This window comes from Rhamphochromis longiceps, linkage group LG13, assembly GCF_057381845.1.
Source record: "Rhamphochromis longiceps isolate RC_006_pf linkage group LG13, R_longiceps_female_GT1.1, whole genome shotgun sequence".
Lineage (NCBI taxonomy): Eukaryota > Metazoa > Chordata > Actinopteri > Cichliformes > Cichlidae > Rhamphochromis > Rhamphochromis longiceps.
The window spans coordinates 17068630-17087608 of NC_140569.1; the positions used below are offsets into that span (position 1 = coordinate 17068630).

General features: G+C 40.1%; 2 protein-coding genes across 2 annotated transcripts; one reads left to right on the forward strand and one right to left on the reverse strand.

Annotated features, from left to right (window-relative positions):
* Positions 1–113: 113 nt before the first annotated feature.
* LOC146655598 (UPF0728 protein C10orf53 homolog) lies at positions 114–716 on the forward strand. Its single transcript, XM_085429021.1, has 3 exons — positions 114–251; positions 366–485; positions 616–716. The coding sequence occupies exons 1-3, from the start codon at positions 158–160 to the stop codon at positions 678–680; spliced, it is 279 nt and encodes a 92-aa protein (XP_085285147.1). The 5' UTR covers positions 114–157; the 3' UTR covers positions 681–716.
* Positions 717–888: 172 nt separating this feature from the next.
* On the reverse strand, positions 889–18619 carry ogdhl (oxoglutarate dehydrogenase L). Its single transcript, XM_085427302.1, has 23 exons — positions 18530–18619; positions 17712–17924; positions 17163–17333; positions 16216–16318; positions 13331–13446; positions 13082–13236; positions 12380–12526; positions 12204–12294; positions 11941–12120; positions 11483–11611; positions 11150–11329; positions 10914–11066; positions 10198–10300; positions 9935–10063; positions 8908–9058; positions 5297–5424; positions 5042–5220; positions 4874–4945; positions 4167–4292; positions 3295–3367; positions 3034–3197; positions 2790–2944; positions 889–2692 (listed from the first exon to the last, which is right to left on the reverse strand). The coding sequence occupies exons 2-23, from the start codon at positions 17922–17924 to the stop codon at positions 2578–2580; spliced, it is 3033 nt and encodes a 1010-aa protein (XP_085283428.1). The 5' UTR covers positions 18530–18619; the 3' UTR covers positions 889–2577.
* Positions 18620–18979: the final 360 nt, after the last annotated feature.

The window sequence follows — 18979 nt, forward strand, 5'->3', positions numbered from 1 at the left end:
GAACATTTGTAATAAACACTGATCAGCAGTGAGTCTGCGGTGGCGCAGAAACCGATGGTTATAGATTGCTTCTCTTTCTTTGATCTGCCCACATAGGCTAACCATGCCAGCAATCGATGCATATTGAATCAGTTACCCAGGTGACACACAACAAACAATGCCAGCAAATGCGCGGGTCACACTTTGCTACGGACCTTATAAATCCAGCGGAGTAATACAACACAGGACCTTCCGCCTCCAGGGTCTCCAGGGTCTGTCTCATATCCAGCTTTATTGAGATTCATGCATGTCATGCTTGTCATCTGCCTCCGTCCATGTTATAAAACTTTTGTTTTGTTTTAATGACCGATCCAATATGTCTGCAGCCGCTCTGAGAGCGCGCGGGCACCTGTGCGTTTTGGAAGAAACACGCGAGTGGAATATTGTGGAGCTCGTGGTCAGCGGGGAGGTCGTTTTCACCTGTAACATAAAGGATCTGGAGTTTGGTAAGTTTGGTTGACTGGGATACATGTAAGGTTTGTGGGATTAACGTGGAGCTACAAATCAACTTAAAGTGATAGGTCGTGATGACGTCACTCAGTCTGAAAACCTTTTGGTTTTTGTTTTTCCCCAAAGGCGGAGATGGAAAACTGGACCCTGTTTGCAGAGAGGCTGTTGCTGCAGTGGAGAGTGCTTACTGAAAATAAACCCATATTTAAAAAATGCAATTAAAAACTGTACATATTATGCAATTACACCACTGTATGGATTCATTTATAAACACCAGTCAATTTATTAGGTTCACATGTTTAACTTCTTGTTATGTGAGATTTTCCTGCACAACTATCTTTACATTTACAGAGAATGCTCTGGAAAAGACATAATATTCAGTGACTAATATTTATCTGGGTGAAAATATTTTGTCAATTCTAGAGGTCTGAGGAGAACGGCCAGCCTGCTTCGATTTGATAGGAAGATTACTCTAACTCGAATAACCAGCCATTACAACTGAGGTATGCAGAAAAGGGCCTCTGAATGCACAACATTTAAAGCATTAAAGCTGTAGATGGGCTACAGCTGCATAAGAACGTACCAGGTGCCACTTTTTTCAGCTAGGAACAGGAAAATGAGGCTACAGTTCAAACGGGCTCACCAACATTGATAAACAGAAGATTGGAAAAAGTTGCCTGGTCTTATGAGTCTCAATTTCTAATGGTAAGGTCAGAATATGAAAGCATGAGTCTGTGCATTTTGGGCTTATGGCCATAATCCATTAGAATTTTGTGGCTTCGATCGAAATTCCATTGTAATTTCTTTAATTACAGATTTGCATAAGAATTTCAATCACTAAGATAGGCAGAGTTTCAGTGAGATAAAGCCTACATTTTAATTAAAACCTCCATGCCACTGCTTGATATTGCGTTCATCTATATTTGGTTCACATGACAGGACAGCCCACATATTTTTAAAGACACATTTATGGAATTAATAGAAAATTAAGGACACACAAAATCTGAAAACAATTACAAAATAGCTCCAGGATCATTAAATCATTTGTGTCAGTGAGCAAAATCCTATTTCAACCTATCATAGATTAACAGATGACCTGTAACTTTACTCATCAGTTCAAACTGTTGTATGTATGCCAGGTCATTCATTTATTAAAACATATTTATTGCATATTCAAATTATTCCCTGTAGGTGCAGTTATATCATGTTGAGCACATATTTCAGCTCCCACATGAATATGTGGCTCTTTCCCTATTTACTAAACAGTCATGTATAAACCTCTTTTAAATCACTAAATATGCAAAACTATGTTTCTGCATTACTGGTTAAATCTCCCAGCTCTACGTTGGAAAGGTAAACTACAGCGCAGCTAGACAAGAAGTATAATTTTAAGGAGCTTTTCTAATATCATTTGTGTTTGATATCTGGGGATTTTAATGTGACAACCATGCATCAATATTGCTCTCTGAGCATCCAAGGCTGTTCTTTGTTTATGTGTGTGCGTGTCCCAGCGCTTCAGAAGAAAAAGCTGAGCCTTATGTCCTAAGTAGAAAACATGGCTGCAAGTCTCTGTGCCAGCTGGCTCATGTCTCCTGGTGAAGTGATGTGTGACAATAAATACACACTCCTTCACAAACAGCTAAGGTAGCCAAACAATAACAGGCTATAAAATCTACTGATGTGTTAAGTTTCAGCACAGTTTTCATACCTGTGACATGCGATTCATAGTTATTGTTAAAGTGTACCTCTGGGGTGTTTTGGGTGTGTTTCATAGCTACAATCAAAATAAATATCAAAATAGTTATTTAGCAGTATTCAGCATAACAGCAAAAGAATATTTGAAGTAGTGAAACCACTCCAATAATGATTGTCACAGTTCTGCGTGGCTGTGTGAACAATACTGGTGTACTACACTCTACCACACAACAGAAGATGCAGGATTGACCATTCTGTGGCTTAGTGCTTATGCTTAATGTTCATAAGGAACTTTTTATTCTTAAACAATTGTGTAGAGATAGGTTTTTAATGACCCTCAACCTAAGACTAAGCCACATCAAAACAATGAAATGACCTTCTCCTTTACAAGTTTCAGTCTTGGAAGGAGCTCATGTTGAAAGCAGTGTCCATAAACTTCCTCAGCTCATTGAGGTGAGTAGATTTGTTTCCTGTCGCCGGTGCAGCCGCAGGATCTCGTCCCACATACCTGAAACAAACACGTAAGGTTTATCACCTGCAACAAGAGCTCAAATGCTTTGGCTAGTTCTCTAACTAGAAGTGAGATGATAAATAAACATTCTTACCAAATGGGTTTCTTGTTGGCAACCACTGTGAGGAAGCGTGGTCGGACATAATCATAGTAACCCATGTTCTTGTGCTCCTCCTGACACCAGATGAGCTCAGCGTTGCCGTATTTCTCCACCTCTTCACTGACCAGGTCAAACGGGAAAGGAGAGATCTGAGAGTTGGAGACCAAAAAATGACCGATGAAGAAATGACCACACAGTGTCAGTCTCATTTTAAAATCAGAGAAGAAGAACTAAAAACCTGTTCAAGCCTGATTATGGCAACATCTCTGTCCAAATTTTGCTGCTTCCTCTCCTTAGCTAGTTCATAGTAGACTTTGCCTGCACAGAAGATAACCCTCTTTACTTGGCCTGGGCTTTGACTTGCAGGGCCCTCATCAGGAATCAGTCTCTTAAATTTAGTGCCTGCAAACATAATGCATATTGAACATTAGTAATAAATGCAAATAAATACACACATAAAACATTAAAAGTTATGTCACGCTTAAAGGTAAAGCTCTACCTTTGGCAAGGTCATCAAAACCTGACCTTGCGTCCGGATGCCTGAGCAGAGATTTAGGAGTGAAAATGATCAGCTGTTTGAAGGGGAGAAGAAAAGGGAAAAAGTTTCCGTCACTGACAAACAACAGATTTATCCTGTCAGCCGTATCTTCATTGTGTGCGCTGAAAAAAGTTTTTATCTCTTTTTTCACGCTAATTTATTACCAACATATAGCACGCAACATCAGCACTGGGAAAACAAAACAATTCTTTAACAATCAAATAAATAAAACCCTTTGTGCTCGGTCGACCAAGTCCAGAACTTCGAAGTTTTTCCATAAAAAACCAACAATATTATCCCCTGTAGGCTTCCTCCCTAATTTGCTCTGGAACTAATTTTCTCACGCTTCGCAAAGCATCGCATTTATGTACAACAGGGGATCAGTTAAGACATTCACTGTGCCTGAAAACTGTGAGACAAAAAAAGAGCATATAGAAAAAAGAAAAGACAAATGCTTTACACTTTGAAACTTTAGAGCTGAGCTAATTCTACTTTCTTTTTTTTAAGTGCAGGAACATATAGACCGAATTATGAATATCGTCAAACTGAGCCTCTTATAATAGAAACATCACATCTCACACTTTCCCAACTACGATTTTGATTTCAGTCGTGTAACAAAAATGACCCAAAGAAAACAAAATATTCTGCAGGAAATATCAGGTGTGCTCTCGATTTATCGTCAGAGAAAAAAGTGGTTTATACGTGATGTGTGATTTGAAAGCTCTGATCTGATCTTTTTTTTTTTTATTTAAAGTACTATATGACAAGCACAAAAGCAACCTAAGTGAGACATAAAGAAACCATACTGTAGTAATGGTGATGTCACACTTTACCGGTTTTCTGAATGGCAGCAAAATCTGTCGCCTGAGCACGTGACAGTAGTTAGCAGGAGTGGAGCAGTTGACCACAATCCAGTTACATTCATACAGCTGCTGGACATCAAAGTCTCCGGTGAATTCCTTCATGGAAGTTAAATAAATGATATTAACTCTAAAGGTAATGACTTTGAAAAAAGAAATTGTAGTTCTATCTTCTGGCGACAATGCCACTTCTCATAAGTGGGCAGAAGATAGAGCACATAATTGTGTGAGTGCACTGTATCTCTCCCCTGCATACACACACACACACACACACACACACAAGTACAGTACACAGAGGACAGTGAATGTTAATCCTCACTAATAGTTCAATCAATAACCCCATCTGAAGATGAATCTGGTAAGCTTCTGCTGATACAGCCTCCGCTATGTTCCCTCTTTTATGTTCCCTCGCAGCAACTGGTCACTGGGGACCTGAACTGCTGCTGAATACCAACACTTAGAGGCCATGATGAAGAGACTTTTCAACTCTACAGAAATGGGCAATCATCACTTAAGCAATCACCTAAGTAGCTATGATGTCAGCACAGCCAGTAAAGCAGGAAGGTAAAGAATGCTAATCGCAGTGCAATGTTCAGTGAAATAAATGATAGACTAGAAATGATCTGAAATAAATCATGGCATTAAGAAGAGGAAACCACTCCTACTGCATGTGAACATACAGGGATGTGATCTGGATCATCTTTGGTCATTTGCAGGAAGCGTTCAGGCCGAGCTGATGAATGCTCTGGACCCTAAGGACAAATCAAGACAAACAATAAATACGCACAAAATACATGATGAATTGTGACAAATAACCCAGCAGTGTCCAAATTCTAACATGATCTCACCATTCCTTCCATTCCATGTGGCAGCAGTAGGACAATGCCATTATTGCGAACCCACTTGGCCTGTCCTGAGCTAATAAACTGGTCAATGATACACTGGGCTGTATTGTGAAAGTCTCCAAACTGGGCCTCCCAGAGGATCAAAGCATTTGGGTTAGCCATGGCAAAGCCAAGCTCAAAACCTGAAGTCATAGACATGATTATTCAGAACAACCAAATATCCTCAGCATGATATTCAGCTGCTTAGTCTAGTCTTACCTACAACTCCATACTCTGATAAGGAGCTGTTGCAGACAGTGTAAGATGCCTGGTTCTCCCACAGGTGGTTCATGGGAACACAGATACGTTTGTCAACCTCTTGGTCATGTAGAACATGATGACGGTGACTACAAAACAGAAGATGTGAAACTGAGCCAGGACGGTAAGGACTCAAACAGAAAACAAGATTAGAAGACACCCTCTGAAGCAGTCCATTCACCAGCTGTGCTTTCAGTTAAAGACTGAAATCAACATGCTAACAAGCTGGGCTAGTTTTTAGAATGATAGCATTACAGTGTTCACCTTGTTTCCCTTAGTTTAGCATGCTAACATTATTAATTATAAGGAAAAGTCACCCATTTAGCAGTTATGGGGATTTTTACTCAGGACCAAAGGGAGTGAGAGACTAACAAAAAAGTAAATAAATACAGAAAACAGATCCATGCCGCCAGCTTGACTAAAAACACCACTGCTGTACCGAGTTAGGCACTTCTGTGTGAAACATAAAAACATTTACATTTAAATAATAAATTAATGAAACAATGTTTTTTCTAACTGAGTATCTCACACTGCTAAAATTAATGCATCAATTTAAGAGGCCCATATATTTTTTTTTTTAAAAAGTAATAGTAACATATATTTTTAATTGGTGATTAATATTGCTTTTATCTGTAAAGCAAAATTATTAACTTGTTTAGTATCTACAAAAGGAAGAATGAAAATTAAATGACAATTTGCAAGAACATATAGAAATGTGATTTAAATGACCTTGAACAGGGTTTTCGGTGCCAGATAGGTTAATCTGAGTATTTCAAATCGACGCTGATCTGCTGGGATTTTCCCACAAATCACCCCTTGGTTTTACAGAAAATGATAGAAAAGAGAGAAAGTATCCAGTGAGAGGAAAAGACGTTCTAAGGGTGAAAACGTCTTGTTGATGCCAGAGGTCAGAGGAGGATGGCCAGGCTCCTTCAAGCTGATAGGGAGATAAGGGCAACTTATCAAATAACCACTTGGTACAATCTATGGTATGCAGAAGAGCATCTCTGAATTCAAAACACATACAGCAGAAGAAGAACACACCAAGTGGCACTCCCGCCAGCTAAGAACAGGAAACTGAGGTTCTCTCCTACACGGACTCACCAACACTGGACAATAGAAGACTGGAAAAATGTTGCTGGGTCTGATGAGTTATAATTTCTACTGTAACATTTGGATGGCAGGGTCAGAAACTGGCATAAAGAAGCATGGTTCCACCCTGCCTTGTATCAACAGTTCAGGCTGTTGCTGATGGTGGTGTAATGGTGTGGGGGATATTTTTGGGGGGTACACTTTAAGGGTCCTTAGAACCAACTGAGAATTACTCCACGGTGACCAGATCTGCAGTAAATGTGTGACTCCATCATGTCAATATGGCTCAAAATCTGCAAGGAATATTTCCAGCACTCTGTTGAACCTATAACATGAAGAATTAAGGCTGTTCTGAAGACCAAAAGAGGTTCAAGGGAGCCCAACTGCTAATAGCAGGTAGTGCCAGTAAGTTTATGCTGTCTTTAGTGATTGTGGTGAAAACAGCACTCTTCCAAGGAAATGTTCAAAGGTCTTTAATCCAGGAGATGCACTGCAAGCATTGAAGCCTGTGTTCCTAGCTCATAAAGGCACTTTCCTCTCTAGCGATCTTCTGTCAGTATGAAGCTCAACAAGAGTGGATGTGAGCAAAGACCCAAATCTTAACAAGTTTTGCCAGTCCGCTCAGTCCCACTAAGGAATCATCCTTCAAATCCAGCACGCTCAGACAGTCACTTAGACCCCTTTAAGATCACTTTCATGACATCTACACACACACACACACACACACACACACACACACACACACACACACACACACACACACACACACACACACACACACAGTGATGGATGTTATGTAATATTAAGGCAGAATAACTGCAGGAAATAACCCAAATCATTGTGCCGAATGCAATATAGTTCCTCCATGAAGACTAGATTATCATGATAGTAATCTTTTACATAGTATTGTCCATAATTATGGGCTAATGAGGGCTCCAAATGTACTGCATAATTGTCTTGCTTGATCCTTAATCTACATTTGGAGAAGATACATTTTCTCTTCAAGAAATATGCTTATGAAATAACAACAGCATCTATTGTATTAATTAAGGTAGCACACATAATTTCACATTTCATTTTTCACAATTTGTTTGCACCCAATCCACAAAGGGAAAAAAAACTTTTAAGAGAGCTCTCTCTTAATTGCCTCATAAACAGCATGCCTACATTTATTCACTTTATTTTCACACACACTCACAAAAACACACACAGTTCCTCTGCCAGGGGGCCCCATTAGTCAGGGAAAGGGGCGCACGCTGAAGCGCATGCAACCTATCCAAACACAACGACTGAATCTATTAGTCCACGCTGTTACGTACATCACAGAAACGCAAGCAGGCCCACTCAACTGTAACATGCCAATATGCTCAGCTCCTAAACACTATGAAAGGAACCAGACTAGTGGGGGATAAAAAAAAAACAAAAAACAGTGTAGGTAAGAGGAAGAAAAAAGCTGTGAGGTAAATTACAGGTAGGAGAGCAAATACAAAAAACTGATCGGGGATTAACAGGTGATACATAGCTAAGAGTGGATCCAACATTTGACTGGGGTAATTTTTTCCCAACTAGGTGAATTGCATTGCTGAAGGGGACATCGGGGTGGGAGACATAGATGTCATTGGTAAATGCGAAGCAAAAAGAAAAAGCCCTGTAGCCTCTGGTTAGTTAGCGTGATGTATGTCGCTGTAAACTGAGATGGGGAGTGTCAGTGAAGATGAGCTGGTAGAGAAATGATAGGGGACAGACGAGACAGGCACAGAGCAAGGGAGGCTGGTTTTGTTCATGTGTCACTCGTTCCCTCTATACCATGACAACACCATGTGGGCTTCAGCGTTCCCAGGAGACTGCACTGACGTCTTTTGTCTGGCAAACTCGCTATGCCACTCTTCCCACACCCCTGCTTACTTAATTTACTATCTGTCAGAGAGTGCCATTTACCCTTTAACACTACTTAGAAATGTTGACAATGAAATATGATGGATCTTTAAAGATATGTAGTACACTTTAACAATTCAAGAACTATATCTAAAAAATGAAGACGTTCAAAATAATGAACGGTGCTCCTTATTCTTCTTAATTAAGCATGCAAGCTAATTTAGTTAGAGGACAGTTGTGTTTATGAGGACTACCCATCTACAAAAATCTATATAGCAAAAGTTAATATACCTAAACGTCTTTTGCACAATTGCGCAGAGCTCTGTAACAGACCTTTGCAGCATGGTGAGCTCCTCCCAAGACAAATGTGACAATTTAAAAAATTCAGACAGTGACTTTTTACATCTTGATAATGCATGCTCAATCAACCAGGTAAGGAAATCCCAGAAAGTTCATTCTGTTCATCCTGATGTAGCATTTTCAGTCACTCCCTCAGCAGTGAGTTTTTCAAAGTACTTTTTCAGCACGTGTTTTTCCTCCCACTGAAAATGCTACATTCAGATAAATAGAATCAACTTTCTGGGAGTGACTCCTCACAGGCTCACCTAAAGGTTCCTCGTTCAACATCTTGCCCGCTCAGTCGTACATGTATGCCATCTTTCAGGAGGGAGCCAAAGGCTATGTACTCTCCTAGAGCCCAGTCCATCTGACGACTCTTCACTAGGTCAGCTCGACCACGCAGGATACGGGACACACCTGTAGAACCGAACACACAAACACACAGGCAAAAGACACATATGACTAAAAATATTGTGTTGTGTGGATGGAAGAGCGGTGTGATGGTTAACACTGTCACCTCGCAGCAGAAAGGTCCGGAATTTGAGGCTAACTGGGGCTTTTTTGTGTGGGGTTTACATGTTAATCGCACAATCCATTGGAGATTCTTAAGTTGGCCACAGGTGTAAATGTTTCTTTTTTGTGTTAGCCCTACAACAGACTGGCGACGTGTCTATAGCATATGTCGGCTCTCACCTTATGGCAGGTAAAAGAGGCTCCGGCCTGCCAGCCACTAACTTGGATAAAACAAATATGAATGGTATTAAATGGATGGACTGTGCTGTAAATAGAATTTTTTAAAAAATGTTACAGTCTCAATAATTCTTTAGCTTTTTTGTTACATGAGCTTTCCAGTTCTGAATTTTGGAAAGGATGTGTTATGTAGATTTGTGTAATTTAAAAACATTACACTCACAAGTGTTTATGACCACCTTTCCAAAATCTCCAATACTTTGTAAAATGTAAATAACAACAGGGTGTAAGGCTTTACAAATTATTTAAATCCCTTTATTAATTTAAATAAACAGTACAAAAACAAGCTGATTTTTTTTTACCATTAAACTGTATCACTGGTTCTTTGTTTTGTCTATTAACAACAATTTGAAAAGCAATTGCTTTACTAGGTTTACCTCAACCATGCAGGACATGGCACAGTGGCTTACAGAGGTTTCAAAACTTGGCCCTGTCACTGTGCATATATATTCCACAGTATATCAATGTTACTGCTACCACCACTACTATGACTGATCCTCTGTCTCACTGCTTTGTTCTCTGGCATAAAGCAACCAGACTCACCAGGGTGGATGTTAAAACCTTCCAGAGGCACTGAGCTGGCTATCTGCCCAATGTGCTGCAGAACCTCCTCGTCCAGTCCTGTAGGGAGGCAGCTCATGCTCTTGGGCTCTCCCTGCGCTGTGAAAAAATCTGCAGAAAGCAACACAATCACTCCATCGGGGAAACAGAAATTACTCACAAAAACAGTAAATAAAACATTAACTTAAAAACTAACTATAATTTTCATGGTTAACTCACTTTTTGTTTCTAAGTGGATAATTTACCTGGCCAAGGGGAGTCGAGCCAGTGCCGAATGTGTAAGATCTTTTCATCTTTAGAGCTGGTGTATGCCTCCTCACATATTTTGTCATATTTTGCAACTTCTTCCTGCAAATACATTTTGTAATAATAAATGCTACAATTTCCCTAATGCTAACTAAAGTGTGCTTTAATCACAGACCTTCAGCTGACAAGCCTAAACAGTGTGCAGCAGTAATATAGAGAGATAGAGGGGAAAAGTCTCCAGAAGCATTCGTGCCTTTGCTATATATTATAAATGGAGTGTGAGTCCAAATAGCAGGCCTCACAACAGAAAGCAGTGTCCATCAAAAGCCAGAAGGAAGGAGCTGTAGTATTACTCTGCCATGTGATATAAAAAAAAAAAAAAATCAGAATGGATGTTATGGTCAAAGTTTCTGTTGTGGATGAAAAACCTCTGCAATTGCACTGAATGGCGACAGAACCGCATACTTTAACTTCACTGGGCAATATATACTCTATGTGAGGGATTGTGAGGCTAGATGACTGAAGTGAGGCAGTAAATTGAAACTCAAATACAGCTGTGCTAGCATAACATATTTAGTTGAAGGCTAGGGTAATATCTAAGTGTGATTTAATGCACATAGCCCAGCAGATGGTGATATACCAAATAAAACTGCATACAGTAGCAGCAGCAATATACAGTATATTTAACAAGAGAAAACACTACTAGATCATAAACCTCAAATTCCTGCAGTGTCACCACTCCCTCAGCAATGAGTTTTTCAGAGTACTTTTTCAGCACATGCTCCTGCCGATGGATCTGTTTGTACATCAGCGGCTGGGTGAACATGGGCTCATCCATTTCATTATGGCCAAAACGTCTGTAACAAACCTGCAAAAACAGACACTTTAAAAATAAAACTGCTACACATACGTAAGAAGCTGTTAATCTATTTAGACTCGGCTGCGGCTGACCAGGTCAATGACGACATCCTTGTTGAATGTGGCCCTCCACTCTGCAGCTACGCGGCACACATACATGACAGCCTCGGGATCGTCCGCATTCACATGGAAGATGGGCGCATTGACAACCCGAGCCACGTCAGTGGGGTAAGGAGATGAGCGGGCCACTCGAGGATCTGTAGTGAAGCCAATCTGACAACAACCACATGCCAAAATTGGTACACTAATTTTGCTTCATTTTATGTAATACAATTTAACACACAGACAACAGGAGACAGACAAATTATTTTCCAGATATTTTTTAATAAGTGGGATTGTACTTAAGTGATGCCAAAGTTCCAATACCTGGTTGTTGACCACCACATGGATTGTACCATTTGTGGTATAAGAGGGGAGTTCACTCAAATGGAACGTCTCATAAACAACTCCTTGTCCCGCAAAAGCAGCATCGCCGTGCATCAAAATAGACATCACCTTAAAAATCACATTATAGGCTTAAAGGAAGCATTTTGCTATCATTTTTTTAGACAGTAAAAGTATTGTGCAAAAGTCTTGAGCTACGCGTCATTTCTTTATACTAATAAACCTCTGTGCTATGTGGGGGTATTGAATGTTTAAATATACAAATATAATTGAGACTGTGGGATTTGTATAAAATATTTGTATATACTGTAGAGATGTCACTCACGGGCTCTATGTCTCAAATGAAGACCCACACATAGCACAGGGGTTTACTAGTATGAAGAAATAAAGGGTGGCTGAACACTGTCGCACAATGCTGTATCCGGTACAATAAGGGTTACCTTCTTTCCTTGAGTGTCTCCTCTGTAGAACTGCTCTGCTTTGGTCTTTCCCTGAACCACTGGATCCACTGCCTCGAGGTGCGAGGGGTTTGCCACGAGTGACAGCGTGATGTTCTTGTCAGTCTCACGGTTAATCCTCTCGTGGTACATCCCCAGGTGGTATTTGACATCACCCGAACCCTACATGCATAAAAAATGGAGACTGAATAAAGCATCAGCTGTAAGTCCAGACTTATTTTCTCTGAGAGTTTTCCACATATCACCTCATCAGCAGCCTCTAATTTGGGGTCAAACTGACAAAAGATCTGATCCAGGTCCTTACGGATCACATTAGCCAAGACGTTCAGTCGACCCCTGAAAGTACAGTTTATAAATATATATAAACAGAAGGAAAAGACTTTAAAAAAGACTGATGTAAGAAATAGGAAATGCACATTACCGATGTGGCATCCCCATGATTACGCTGTCGATCCCTGCTGCGCTTGACTTGTCAATGATGGTTTTAAGAGCAGGAATGAGAACTTCGCAGCCTTCCAAACCAAAACGTTTCTCCGATGACCACTTTCTCGCCAGGAAGTCCTCAAACCTAGACACAATAACAGATCTTAACAGATCCCATATATGGACCACAGATGCTTGTGCTACTAACAGGTAGCTGTGAACAGCTGGTTATACAAAATATACTGGTTCTGACTGATGATAGCATATGCTCCATTACAGTAATTTATTTTTAGAATAATACTATGATGCCTTAAACACCTTGTACTCAAGCATTTAGAAAATGCATCTCACTACGTGTGTGTGTGTGTGTGTGTGTGTGTGTGTGTGTGTGTGTGTGTGTGTGTGTGTGTGTGTGTGTGTGTGTGTGTGTGTGTGTGTGTGTCATCAGAACAGGACAGTGACAACAGAATAAAACAAGCAAGGATACAATAAGACATATATTCACCCTAGCGAGATCATTTTAAGGACCCTGCAGTGACTTATGAGCTAATTTATTAAGGATAAAAATGAGCTCACATGAAGAATAGGGTGTGTTAACTTCCTATTTTGTTTATGTTATGTGAGTCAGTGTTGCGAGCTATAACTAAAGGTGAGGTATTGCGCTGTCACCACAGTGTGAATTTGTTTATTCACTGCTGACCGTGTGGATCTGATCAGGCGCGCTAGCAGGGTTCTCTTCTCAGCACTAGTGAACTGCATGATTCCCGGAGTCTCGAACTTCTGACGAATCCACTGACACTGGTTCACATTATTAATGAACATAAATTCAACCCCTATGTGACTGCAGTAGGATGCCTGAAAGCAAAAAGTTGCAAAGTAAAAGAAATGCACAGAAAGGAAACAGCACGACAGCTTCTCCTGTTCATCGGAGACACGTATGTACAAATACCTCTAGTCTGCGTATGATTTCTCTAAGTGGAAGGGTAGTCTCTTGTCCACCGATGAAGGTGGTGTGGGGCAGCTGGAAACTTCTATCCAAGTCAGACTCATCAAGACCATATAAACCTAAAACAAAACCACATGAAACAAATATCTAATTAAGACTCTTAAGAAAGGCACAAGATATAATTTACTGACTCACTTTGAGCGCATACTCCAAGCTTAAACAAAATACTTTCCACCCAAAATTAAGATTTAAGTTGGTTTCATTTAATCAAATGAATCTATTACAATTTGTGTCCCACGTCACTGCAGACAAAGGCCTATACCCTATAATGGTTTTCAACAGGGATTAAGAAAGGAATAATCAATGACCTGGCAATTGAGTATTGATCAATTTTCAGATCAATTTTCAGTTTATTGGAAGAATTAAAGTCCTCCCAATTTTTTAATATTATGTAAGAAGAAATCGTAGTAAAGCGACCCAAAAAAACTATACAAATACATATTTAAAGTGTCTGATTCCATAAATTTATCTTGTTGCTGTGGTGAGACTAGTTGAATAAAAAAAAAAAACAGTCTTTTTTTCTTTGTTTTTAAATGTGAAAAAAAAATGACAATATTTAAGTTTTAATATTTACGAGGTACTCTTATACTAAAGTTAAAGATTGAATGTATATGTGTGTGTGAAGTTGCATGTACATATGTGAAAGCTGTAAATACATAAACAACTCAGAAGACAAAGAAAGAAACAGAAAAGATGATCTTGTGTGAGCAATGTGAGCTACTTTCAGCTATCACTTATTCACAAGGGGTTGCCACAGCAGGTAGCTCTGCATGTATTATTTGGCAGATTTTTATGCTGGATGTGCAACACCCAAAGGTTTTGTGTCTCACGGTGTGAGTAAGGTAAAGACCAAAAAACCATCCATCCATCTGTTTTCCGCCTATCCAATTCAGGGTGGGGGGGGGGCTTTGGGGGTACTGAAGCCTATTATCCCAATCGTTACATGGCAAAACTCTGGGTACACCCTGGACAGATTTATAATCTGTTGCAGGGCTAACACATAGAGACAGAAAAACATTCATGCAGGAGTGCCCAGAGAAAACCCACACATACATGGGGAGAAGATGCAAACTTCACACAGAAAGGCTTACCCTATTCCTGTGTATTTTTTTCCACCTCCTTTTATAATCTCTGTCTTTTCAGGTGAATGTTTATCTTACATCTCAATGTATCACTACTCAGCTGGTGTAGTCATTAAAAGAAGCAAGACAGGCACTGGTTTCAGTTCAGGGCAGAAGTTTCAACGGGTTAAGGTGAAGGGGAACAGGATCTCCACCGTGATTGAAAAAAGTAATTGCAACAATGGTTGATACATTAAAGGAAGAAACTACTACTCCTCTAAAATATTGTAACTGTGATTGAAAAGAGGCAAACAAAGGATGTTAGATGGAACGACTGAGCAAGAAGGTATGTGGCGCATATCTCAGTTAGGTGTATATATTACAGCTTATGACGTAGTCATGGTAATGAATTATTCAACAATTAAAACAAACTGAAAAACTATACAATCATTTATTGTTAAATCCAATTATCAACCATTCAAGCACATTAATGCATTAGTAATGATTTTCTAATTGTATCTAAGTCATGCTAATGCTAATTAAATATGCTTGGGTTTAGGACTGCTAGTCAGTCAAAACAAGCAATCTAAAGACATCCTATCAGCCTATGGGGAATTGTAGTGCCCATTTTTCACATTTTATAAATGAAATGATTAATTGATCTATCAAAATATAATAAGCAAATGATTAATTACTAATGAAAATAATGATTAGCTGGTCTAAATGAGATTGCAGAGCCCCCTCCAGCATGGCTTGCTAAGAATTAACTGACAAACTTCAGAAGTTTCATCTGAGATGATTGGTTTGATGGCAAAGACTTCCAAAAAAATTGATTAGAAAATAAACAATAATACACTATTAATTTATAGATAGTAATGTAGAAGGGCCCATGGATGTAGTGCCCCCACATACAGGTACAATAAGGTTCTGTGGTAACAAAACCCACCTGAGAGGGCTGGTCAAGCTCAAGATTACTGGCAAACATAAGAGGAGACAGGTGCAAATCATATTAGGAACACAGCAAAGACAAAGGGGGCCAAGAATAGACTTGTGTACAATCAGCTGACCAAATAAGGGGCCATGGAGGCTGTCATTAGCTTTCATTAGGGAACTATAGCCCTGGTGATCATACATAATGCGATGCTATGTCATGACTCTCACTGATCACTGATAACACCAGCCAACAGAAACAACGTCTCTCTTTTCCTCCCTCTCACTCGCTCTCTCTCCTCCTTACTATCTATTCCTTCGATCGCTTTCTGTGGCCATCCCACATCCTCCGACCCTCAGTTCGCTAAATGAAATGGAGAATGACAAGAGCTCAGCCTGAGATTAATGACAGCATCAGGCTGACCAACCAGTATACAGACTTGATAGGTGCTTTGTACTGAAAAACCACATCCACTCATCAGTGTGATCAGTTATATAACCCTTGATCTTTAATGTAAGTGAAGCTGTACATGTATCTACTGTAAAAAATACAAAAATGTTGAAATACGGTCCAAGAAACAGACAAATACAATCTTGTCACCATAAGCAAGGCAAGATTAAGCTTTTGAGACTGAAATCCTAAAACATGGGAAGCATCTTTAGAGTTAAATACAAGGGAAGATTTCTATAGTAGGATACTCATCAGCATATATACAGCCTCAGGGTTAAATCCATATATATTCCATCAGACGGGGTCTAAAACAAGGAGTCCCATACAACTTCCTCTTCAAAGCCTAAATCAGACATGACTCAAATGACTAAAAGAAAGCATCTCACCTAATTTATCAATAGTGGTGATCAGGTCGGACGGAACGAAAGAGTCGAGGTCAGCATCCAGGATTCCTAAAGGGTCTAACTGAGCAACATGGTGACCACGGATCTAAACAGAGAGACAGATGGAAATGTGCAGTGGGGGTGAAGAAAAGATAGAGAATTAGATTTTAAAAAACTAAATGAGAGAATCTGACAGGCAGAAAAAAATAATAAGCAATTTGGTTTCCATCATCAAACTGAGTATGAACAGCTGGAGAATAAGCTAACACTCAGTTATAGGTCAACCTTTCAGAGAAAAGATACTCCTGGGAGAGCTTTTATGTCTGTGTACACACGCAGACATAAACATTTCCACCAGGACTGCAACAAGCTGGGAATAAAAATGACGCCTTTGCCAAAAGACTGAATTTAATAAATCCCTTGGATAGTTCCTTGAATTAATTAGAGGGCGAGTGGAAATGTTACCACCTGCTTTGTTTAAGTAGTCTCTTTGATTTTTCCATTTTCAAAAAGCAGTCAGGGTAAGTAGGTTGGAGTTAATCTTGCAATTTGCATAACCTCGTGCAGTGACAAACAAGTTGTATATTCCTTTTAATACAAGGACACGCACAAACAGCTTTCTTTGCCAATTGCATCTGCTTCTCCAAGTCCAAGCGGAGTCTGTTTGATGTATTTTTCACATACTCGTCAGAGATGCAAATAGTCAGTTGCAGCTCGAGATGGATGACATCTTAATTCCATACACAGACACTGCCTTAAGATTTAAATGGATAGCTATGAGATGTGACTTAATTATATCATAAATCAGCATCACATCAAAATTAAATGTCTGTATATCTATCTGTGTGTGTGTGTGTGTGTGTGTGTGTGTGTGTGTGTGTGTGTGTGTGTGTGTGTGTGTGTGTGTGTGTGTGTGATCCTCACAGCTGTGCCAGGTGAGTGTGGCCTACCTGGTAAGCTCTAATGAGGGTGTGCACAGCCAGGTGGTCCTCCACCACTTTCTCTGCCACGTCTAGTGAGTGGGACAACACTCGGCCCTGCAGCAGAGCAGACGGCCGTCTCTCATCCGCCTCGCCAGATGGACCGGAGGCCTGGATGTTACGGAAGAAACTGTCCCAAGACTACAGCAGAGAGACAGACAGATCCATCAAAGGAACGCTGGTATATGTAACATGATTATTCAGTGACTAGTGAATGCTTGGACACGGGTGACAGAATAGGGAAAAGCTGGATGAGAATCCAGGACAACGCAACTACATCAGATGCCCCAGGCAGCTGAACTAAGAATAACATAATTTAACAAGAAAAACCTTAGTAAGGTCAGGGATATTCAGCTGTATTTCAGGACCAGCACTGGCACCAGCTTGCAATTTGAGTAACTTCTGCAGAAATTCTCTAGGTGTCATAGTTTTCTCTTTAAATTTTCATTTATGGAAAGGTATATTCAACCGACCTTTTTCTGTGTAACTTAAGATGCAGTTTATGCTACACATTGTTACCTCGTGGACGTTTTTATGGTCATCCAGCCATGCCAAATACATCTCCTCCACATAGCTGGAGTTGCTGACCACTGCTGGAAGAGGATCAGTCCTAGAGGAGCAGCCTCTCTTTGGATGAGCCCAGCAGCGCCAGGTCAGCCCTCCTGCACGCCATCGAAGGAAGGGGCTCCCTCCACCTTTCAGCACACCAGCTAATACCCGAAACTGACTCATCTAAAAAAAAAAAAAAACCCCAAAAAAAACAAACCCTAAGGTTAACACTAAAGGTTAAGACAGACATACCACGCAGGAATGTGAACAGAGATGATTTTTTTTTTTTTTTTTTTACCGCAAACGGAATGGGACATTTTTGTAAAAATCCCAGCTAGAGTGATACTCATCTGTGTTTGGGAAAAGCGCAAATCACACCTAAAGGGACTGTGTTTGCAACACAGGGTGGCTTTAACAGTTTGCACTGAGTTTCACTAAGATCAGCCTGAAGGAACAGTCCGTTTCTGCGTAGAACGTGTGCAGCTGCAAAACGCGAACAGCCCGTATGACGCTCCACTAAGTGCGGCAGTATGTGACCGACTGCTACATTCTTCCTCACCTTTTTCCTGCATGATCTTTTTTGTTTCCTTCACTCAACATCGCAGGCATCAGTATCAAAACATTTTATATTTCATTCTGCGACTGTTCCACTTTCGGACCTCTAATCCCTCACCAAAATAAATCCTCATAATCTCCGCTCGTCCCTGATACTGCTCAAGCGCAACACGGAACAAAAATATACAGGGTTAAAATGTCACCTGCCTTTTATTTCTATAAAGTGCCTTTACCTTAGACTGCACTGTTCTTTGGCTTTACTGTCATCGCCGAGAGGTGCAAGTGGGACAGGTATCAATGAAGGTGACACAGATCCGAGGACAAGAGCAGCTGCTCGGCACGCCCCCTCGGTGTCAGGTGACGCTTCTCCGCACAGAGGCAACTTGCTGCACCCAAAGGTACCTAGGTAGCGACCTAAAATATCTGTTCATACAGAGGATTTAAAAAAGATCATTAAAAACAAATAGATGTAATCAAATAAACATATATAGCACATATATAGCAACCCTATTAGTTCTTGTGTTTGTGCTGTGAACTCAATTTTATAATCAGAGAACTTTCCTCAATCCTGTCACTTCAGGCACACGGTTAACATCCACCCAAGTAATTTTTCTTTCTAAGATGCATCACACATATGTCAGTGTTAATTACATAAACCAGTTAAACTTTTATAAAGGCTGAAC